Source organism: Pocillopora verrucosa, chromosome 6, assembly GCF_036669915.1.
Source record: "Pocillopora verrucosa isolate sample1 chromosome 6, ASM3666991v2, whole genome shotgun sequence".
In the NCBI taxonomy this organism is placed as follows: Eukaryota; Metazoa; Cnidaria; class Anthozoa; order Scleractinia; family Pocilloporidae; genus Pocillopora; species Pocillopora verrucosa.
In genome coordinates this window covers 24881582-24890849 of record NC_089317.1, presented here as the reverse complement: position 1 = coordinate 24890849, position 9268 = coordinate 24881582, and the positions used below count along the sequence as shown (strand labels likewise).

The 9268-nt window shown below is 39.4% G+C and overlaps 1 protein-coding gene across 1 annotated transcript; it reads right to left on the bottom strand.

Annotated features, from left to right (window-relative positions):
• Window positions 1-117: 117 nt before the first annotated feature.
• Window positions 118-6909, bottom strand: LOC131790457 (uncharacterized). Its single transcript, XM_059107706.2, has 7 exons — window positions 6446-6909; window positions 5046-5140; window positions 4067-4223; window positions 3194-3257; window positions 2275-2552; window positions 1107-1287; window positions 118-574 (listed from the first exon to the last, which is right to left on the bottom strand). Exons 1-7 carry the CDS (start codon window positions 6872-6874, stop codon window positions 438-440), a joined length of 1341 nt encoding a protein of 446 aa, XP_058963689.2. The 5' UTR covers window positions 6875-6909; the 3' UTR covers window positions 118-437.
• Between the last annotated feature and the right edge of the window lie 2359 nt (window positions 6910-9268).

The window sequence follows — 9268 nt, the reverse complement described above, 5'->3', positions numbered from 1 at the left end:
ATGTTTTGAAGATAACCCATGAATAGGTATAATTTATTTTTTTCTTTCGTCCTATTAAAGTGTATGTTAAACTGTTTAAATTTGTCAACCTTCATTATTGGGTCGACTCAATGAACTATTTCAGTTCTATACAGGAAACATTTGGCCTTCGATCTTTTAGTTTTGAATTAATCAATGAACTTTATTTATCGAAGGTGTATATAACAGAGTGTACTAGTACACTAATGGCTCTCAACAAATATTGTATTAAAAAACATCTATAAAACAGATTTAAGCTTTAAATTGTGAATTATTGTCAAACAAAGAGTTGTAATTGACTCGTCCAACTGAGGTCGTGTTCTTAACGCGCAAGTTACATTTAAGTTCGTTAGCCACGACTTACTTTTAAAGCGTGCAAAAAGAAAAAAATCTACATTTCACCAGAGGGAACAAAGATTCTAATTGGTAATATTTTCAATAGTGTTCTGCTCTGTGTCATGGTGAAGTATCCGTGTTGAGAGTTCCTTCATAGGTACTGCGTCAGTAATACTCGCTCTCAGTTTGGAGTGAGACACTCCTTTCTCAATATCAACATCTGAAATAGAAATACAACAACGATCTGTCAGTTCTACTTGGGACTAGCGTTTAAATTGGGTGAGCTGAGGACGTCACACGCCCGCAGGTGTTGCTGGCAAATGTATTCACATAATGGTAAATTTTGGCCCCGTCAGGGGAATTTTTAATCACCACTGATGCATGTTCAGACAACAGTCCTTCTCACGTACAGGCAGCCGATGGAGTAAGCAGAAAATTGCAGCGAAATATTGGAATTTTTTGTGAACCTGAGAAACTTCTCTGTGTTTGTTAGCAAGCCATCAGTAAACTGAACGCGCAAATACAAATCATCAGCAGTATTCCTTGTCCTGTCGTTATTTTGTCGAGAAATCCAGAAACCTATCGTATGAAAATAGCTTTAGATCTATGGATTACTGTTGAAATAAGCTCTCAATAAAAATGTTCAGTCCCTTAATTTGAACATCTTTTGATACGGTATTCCTTTTAGTATGGGGAAAACCTCGGCTATAAGAATCTCAACAGAAAAAGAAATAATGTGGACCGGTACAGACCATCTGTTGTCGGTCTCCCCTTCCTGCACGCATTCCTCAGGGAACCAGTCAACAGGAAGATGACGAAAAGGCCAGCAGAGCTCATCAAAATGAAGTGGTGGGTTTTCACTCGGTCATTGGATGAGCCTTGTTTCATGTCATGTCGGTATTTTCCATGGCTGTACTCTTCAAAACAGGACCACTGAAAAATGTACAGATATACCTAACCGATTGATCCAAATCGTACCTGATTTCAAAATTTTACGAGACAACAAACCTCTTGCTACTCATCGCGAACACTATGTTCAGTACAGCTGACCCCACTCCCCTGCCCTTATTCGTCGATCAATTCCTTGAAATTAGAGATGAAATTTTCGGCGTATAACTTAAAAAGAATGCCTATTTGAAATTTGATCAGCTCAGCTTCCTCAACGCTCCCCCGAGAATTTTGATATAGGACCCGCTTGGATTTAAGACGTCGTCCGTGCCAAAAGTTTTTCATGCGAAGCATCTAATGCATGCTTTTTTTTTTGGTACAATGTTGGTCTTCTGTCCTTAAACTGAACTGAGTATACATACCGATAGGGACTATTTGATTGGTTAGCTTTATTGGGGATTTGCATCGATGAACGTAGCAAATTGCGTCGTAAAAGAAAGACTGTGCCAATGCACGGGGAAAGGAGGGATTACTTCCCAGCTATAGGGTAATGAGGATGTGTCAGTGGATGGGGTGTCATTTTTATGATTGGTATGACTACATGGGTTTGTATTGTGACGAGAGTTACTAGAATGGGGTCGCGTGTTTTCGGGATTCTTGGGGTAAGAAATTCTGCTAAGTAGGGATTTAAAATGGGAAGACTCATGGCTAAAAAACTGTTATCGTATTACTAAAACTGAGTGAGGAGGGGTCCATAATTGGCCGAAAAAAAAGATTTCATCGAGGTGGGGTTCCAAGAAGCTAGTTGGAGATACCCAGCAATATTTGACCCAAGTATCCCTTTAACTCCCACCAGGTACGATTGCCAGTGAATTTAATCACTCGAATTTCTGACAGGTTGGAAATCGAGTTCCTTAACCAAGTCCATCGTGGCGATCGACGAGATTCTCGATTCCTACTCTGATAGATATGCCAAGCCATTTGAGCAGATCTCCGCTATCGAAATATATCGTATTTCAATTGTTTTCAAACCTGCCAATCCTCGCATTCATCGTCAGTGTCGCCATCGCCATTCATCTGTTCTGTTGAACATTCCTCGTTCGTCCAATATTGCAAACATTCTTCAAGGTTTTCGTTTCCTTCTTCCACCGCAAAACCCACTCTGATGGTCAAATTGAATTCCGATGCGTCAACTATTGTCAAATGAGGAGGCTGCCTTTTCATTTCCACAGTGCCACAGTCGAACAGCAATATTGCATCTACACTACCATCAATCAAGCCATTTAGGAGTTCGCGTTCTGTGCGGTATTCTGCAAGAAATTCAAACAGAGTAAAAATGTATATCCTTGCTGATATCAAATGTACTCAAATAGTTAAATTATTTATTGGTAGTTGCTGGTTTTGTGCCTCTAATCAGCAGCCTTCCTAAGGGAAGAATAACCTCGGGAAGCCCCCGAGGATTTGCGCAACGATCTTTATAAATCCCCTGCCCCCCAACACACACACCATGGAAAATGTTTCTCTGCTGTACGCCGAAAAACTATAATTGCAATTATCACGTACCTCTCGAATCCTATTGAGGATTAAGGCTTCTAATAAACATTGCTTGCTGGTAGTATGTGCAAATGGGGAAAAATAGATATAAGACTCATATCCAGAATAAACTAGATTACGCACGCTAAATGTCCTAAGTCTTAGGAGTACTCATCATTGAGAGATCCTAGAGAGCGTCTTTTGAGGGTGCGTAATACGGTGACTAGTTTTGAAGAGTAATAGGGCTGAGTCACAGAAAACAAAGCAACCGTTCTTGGGCCGCGCTCAGAGGGGGATAGTGCTTTTATTGTATCGCTTAGCCGCATGGCACCTCGTAAACAATCGACAAGCAACAGCGATGAACATATAAACAATGAAAGAATCTCAGGGGGAAAAAAGAGTGTTTAAGTTAAAACACCTTTCATATTGATTCCATGATTTTCTTTCTCGAGGGACTTTTTGCTTCCCAAGGGAACACCGACCTGTAACAAGTTAAGTCAAGACGTATTAGCTATTCACGGCATCAAATGGTCAATTTTACAGTTGCGAGCTTGGTTGCCAAGCCTTTGAACAGGAGTAAAGCTAAGGGTGACCTTGTTATGCTACAAACGTTGTTGCTTTTTAAATGTAAATTTCTTTATTATCATACTAACCAGATACTGATCTCTATCACAACAAGGTCACCACCTTCAGCCTCACTCCAAATCAAAGGCTTGGCGACTAAGTACAAGTAACTGTGAAATAAACTATTGCAAGCAATTCTATTTTCTAATTGAGGCTTTGGAGATTGATACAATAGGCACGATTTAAACATTTGGTTTGGAGCAGACGAGAATTTACCAGACCTTTATAGCTATATTTTTGAGTCTGCTGACAGTTCGGCAAGATATAGAAACAAGAGAGAAGTGATAGTAATCCAAGAAGGAACATCGATGCAAGGACCTAGAGGATTAAAACAGATCGAAAATGAAAGACTTGAATACTACTCAAGGATGTATAAACTATGACGTAGTTCCCTTCGTAAATACTATGAAATATGAAAAATTTCGACACTGAACTAATGAGGCAAGTAAAATACGAAGAATTTCTTCGAAATTCAACTTCGTATTCTGAATTGGACAATTGTGACCATTAAGCTTGAAAATAACAAAGGCAGTCGCAAACCAGATCGATCATGAAATAGAACAAGAGATGTTCTCCAAATTTCTGTCACGACAAGAGGAAGTTAAAAACAACTGAGAATTAGGCTCCATAGGCAATAAATGTTCTTCATTCAAATGTTGTTTCATACCTTAGATCCAAACACATCATTAAGGGGTCGAAGTTCATCAGCAGTGATGGACGAGGAAATCTGGGCTGTAATGGTTGACATCAACAGAATTCCGATGATCATCCACAGTGAAGCATACACCCGAGCCAGCGATGATTTAGGAGCTTTGTCGCCATAGCTACCATGTCAGTGATAAAAAATACAAATGACTTAAGAGGATAAGTTTTTAAAGAAACTGTTGTGCTGCGTCGGTGGGAGTGTAGAACAGGGTGATTTGGTATTATCAACTGAGTTGATAACGTAAATTGGCCACCGTAAATAGTTTAAAGCTAAAGTCTAGCCTTTGAACTCTTTACGGTGGCCAATTTACGTTATCAACTCAGTCAGTGATAATACCAAATTATCCTGATAAAAAATACAAACTTAAAGTATTGTTAAAGAGACAGTAGCCGAACTCGCGTGGCGCGCGGGCTCAGAGATATCTTCAATTTGTAGGCTTGTAAGCAAAGTGACGTTAACAATTATCGCGTGCGCGAGTTTAGTTCTTTGAGAGCCGTCTTTTTGAGGACTTTTTACGACGTTTTATTATTAGCTGTATTACCGTGTTGAGGTTGTTTTGGCAGATTAAACGTGGATCTTTTTTCCGAAGGGTTTTCCGTAATTGCTTAAGAACAATTAACATTATAAGGCTTTATCGTGATCACATCACTTGGTTGACGGTCAATTCGTCAAAAAGGGACTCAAATCGCCATAGGGACTCAGAGGTGGAACTTTAACCGTGAAATGAAATAAAACATGTTGATATTACGTTTTGTGATCAGTTTGTGAACAGCGAAAGGGGGGGGGGATTGGCGATTTGACTCTCAGTGATGGCGAGTTTGATATGGTTGCTAATTGACCGAATACCCGTCACTTTTGTGGTCGTGTGGAAACTGGGTATGAGTTTAATTGGCTGTGTTAGATGACAAGACAGATTATTATTTAGCTTGCAGTTTCTAACCCCACTGTTGTCATAGTAACCACTGCCCACCACCATCCGTCTTGAACGCCTCTCCAAAACGAGTCTGGAAAATGACCTGCATTTGCTCTGTGATCCTGTGGCGGAAAGAATATTTAGTTGTTAAAAGTAAAGAACACTTACATTTTCTATGTGCAAATAGCAACGCAGGACATCCAAATACGCTTTCGCAGGACAAACGATATTCGTGTCAGTCTTCTTTTTCGAAAGAAAAAAACCGTATCAAGTTATTCACACTGAGAAATGAGTAACCAACGTATCAAAATCGTGCGTTATAAAGCATTAAACACATTCATGCTAGACGATGAGATCTCAGAAGTTTGCCTTCAGGAGGTTTGAATATTAAAGAGGAGAGAAACATCTGCTGATGATATAGCCATTTTTGGTCTGAGTTCCAAGATTGTTTTTTAAGTGAGATGTTAGATGTCTTAAAGAATTATTAAAAAATATGATAATTAACTCAAAGTCATGTTGATTTGTCTCCAATGTTTACTTTAATGTCGGAAGCATTGTTTAAAAAAAATTTTGCCTGGTTTTAGATCATTAACTATCAATCTAACCTTTTCTCGATGCAGTCTTCTGAGTCGTCTGTTTTCTACTTTACACCGTTAGGTTTGGGAAATGTCAATATCAGCTTGAAAACGTTGACCTTTTTTGCAAACTCATATTTTGACTTATTCGTACTCATCTTTTGACTTCATCTTCATCGTTTGACTTATAACCAATTCTCCATCATTTTAATTCTTCATCTGAGTTTAGCTTTTCATGGATTCGGAAATGACTTGAGAAAATCCGTGAACAGAGTTTGGATCAAAATGAAAATTTTAGTCTTGGGCAAAAGTAATTAACGTATTCAGAAATAACTTTAGAAAACCGATGTAAAGTCCATTCGGTTACTTTTTACTCATGTGGATCAATTACAATTTGGCAAACAGCTCACTGAAATATTAAAAGTTTAAGACCAGACGGCAAAAAATGATTATCAGAGGGTGACAATGGGTGATGGTTTTTACATATTAACGGTTAAATTTTCCCTTTTTTACGGCAACAGGCTAACGCAAAATGACACAAAATTACACATTCTAGAAAGGCAAAATGTTTACGGTTAACTTTTGTGACGACTAACGGTTACAATTTGTCAATGTTTACGCTGAAATGGCCGTTTCACATCTAACAGTTACCCCCATGAAGAACATGTTATCAATATTTTCTTGCATATTACAAAGAACGTATATTATTATCATAAAAAGAAAAATTATGCGGGTGAATAATTCTCGATTTTTTATTGTTGATTTAGCACTAACATGTGTCACATATATCATTTGAATGATCGACTTTTCTAATGGGATAAAGTGAGGAAAAAGAGAGTTCTGAATACCTACCAAGAACCAGATGATGATTCCTGACAGCATGGCTCCTGTTATGCAAATAACAATGAGTTCCCATATTTGTTTAAATGCGTGAAGAATTTGACGGCCAATGGAAAACGATTCTTCTTTGATGGCCACTAAAGGAAAGACCTCCCTCTCTAAAAGTGTAAAATTTGAAGGGCAAGAAAAGAGAGGAAATGTTACATTTACAATTGGGCCGTTACAACCAGTTGTTTCATTGACTTTTGAATAATTTGAAAGGCAGTATTGTAGGATATCTTTCACTGTGTTTTTCCATTGAGATTGCCTTTGTCTCGCAAAAAAATCCTCAATCCAGTTGAACCTCACACAACCATTGATTGAAGCATTTTGGTCCTTCGACGGATGTGCCACTTTGACATGTGAAATGATTAAAAAGAAGAGAAGACACTTGCACGACATTTTGGTGCAGGAGATAGCCTGCACGTTCTGTTGATTCCCGGAGGCAGTAATGTTTAAGCACCAGTAAACGGAGAGCATTTTTTAGTAGCACCTTGTCATGTCATCAACAGATGTTCTAAGGAAATTGTTTTTGCTCTGACCTATTGCATTCACTCAAAGAATCGTGGCGGGAAAACTTCTGAATACCGGAGAAGCTTTCAGATAAATACGATCATATGGCATCAAAATATAAATGTACTCAAGTTTTGTTAAGTGTTCTTGTCTTAGAAACTCCAAGGAGGAATTTCCATTGTGGGTCTTTATGAGTATGTGCCGGCATTAACCTTTAGCTCTCGTTTCCATGCTCTCTCTTCTTCCCGCCACCCGAAGTGAGGGAAAAAGAGAGAGAGTCTGGTCGGTGTTGGTCACATGCCTCTCTAGGGGAGGGGTGGGAAGAAAGAAGGCCCTGAGAACGAGAGTATAACAAGTTATCTTTTTGTTCTGGGGGCCTTAAATAGGGTGTGAACATTGGTTGCGACTGTATCTAGCTGTAGTCTGCTCTCTTTTGGCTTTAGATGAAACCTCACCCATCACCTGATCTCGTACCCAGATCCTACCGTATAACTGTACCGTGTACAACTGCTTGGCCGTGAAAGGTCTGAGAACGAGATCACTCAACTCCTGACAGCTCTTTAATAGTTGTGGTGAGCTGTCTCCTTAGCCTATTTCTGGGTTTAGCGCTTTCTTTTTTTCCTCCGGCACCACGTAAGGTACATTACTCTCTCCTTCATTACCATTAACAAAGAAAGTTTAGTTTCTCTTTAACAACCGTAGTAAGCCGTTTGAACGCCTTCTTAGCGGTAACTCAAAATATTTTCGCCTATTTAATAATCCCTCCAGAAAGATGCACAGAGGACTCTGCACAGAAAAACAGGGAGAAAGAGATGGAAATTGGCTGTGAAACGCATGCAGTGAACGAGTTAAGTAAGGGCAGTCAGTCTCATGACTTTGTTGTGAGCTCAGGTTCAACTGAAAGACTCTTCAGGGTTGCGCACACAACATTCTATATGTGTTCTGGTAGAGATAAGCTGGCGTGCGCACTCCGATTGCGTTGCATTGTGGTAGGTTCATTTTCAACATGGCGGTGAAAGCGGTAGAGATCGGCAGATTTTGACTGAACATTCCGTAAAAGTTAGGCCGTTCCTTTTTCCTTTCGCCATAGTTAAATGTAATTTTATTTATTCTGATTGTGTCTCGATGTCCTCAATGATCCGGATGAGACCATTGATTCTCTCCTGGAGCGCGTTAGTTTCAACAGAGGAAAGCATGTGGGAAGTTTTTTTCCTCATTCTGCAAAGGTGCTTAACGAGCGGAGTCATGTAGGGTGGATCCCTTAATTGATGACATTCTAACCTTGATTGAAGGAAAACTGTCATTAAATATTGGTTGAAGAATGTTGTTCAATGATTAGACGCTTTCATCGGGGTCTTCCAAAGTGTTAAAATGCTCCAATCATATGCCGCTAGTTTTATATCCATGTCGACTTTGCGATGTTCACGAACATCTCTGAAGCTGACATATTTTCTCTCAGGCTTGGCAGGGGTAACGGGCAACAACGTAACAGCCAGGTGATCAGACCTTACAAGGCCTTTGAATACTTTTGCTTGTTGCCATAGAAGCGGATAGTTCGTAAGAAATATGTCCAAAATACTATGGCCAAGTGTGGACTTCGTGAGAGTACTTTCTTTTGATTTCAGCAAGACTTTCGACTGTCTCGCACTATATAGTTTGCGATAAGTTGAAGGCCATGGACGTCAATCCTTATATTACCAATTGGATCATAAGTTTTTTAACTAAAAGGCAACAACGGGTTGTTGTAGATGGGAAGTCTACAGAGTTTGCCAGCTTTAATAGGGGTGTTCCTCAAGGAACTGTATTGGGGCCCATTTTATTCTCTATAATGATTAATGATATCACTGCTGTACATCCCGGAAGTAATCTGCTTCTTAAATATGCAGATGACTTGACATTTAGCGTTCCAGTCAAGTCAACAGTCCCCAACTCTCACGCGATGCAAGAGGTGGGGAACATTCAACAATGGGCCTGTAAGAGCAGGATGAAACTTAACCTAAGCAAGACCTGGGAAATATTACTAAGAGGGAAAACAACCAAACAGGTACCTGATGCGTTACCCTCAATTGTAGGGAAGCCCGCTGAACTTTAATTGTTAGGTGTAACCTTCAATCAAGACCCATGTAACTGGGACACTCATTTTGATCTTCTGCTACGTAAAGCCAGTTCTAGAATTATACATAATGAGGGTTTGTAAATTTTATGGTTATACGCAGGAGGAATTGACGGTCCTTTTTAAGAGCTTAATTATGTCATTATTCAAATCGAGTGAAGATGGTAGAC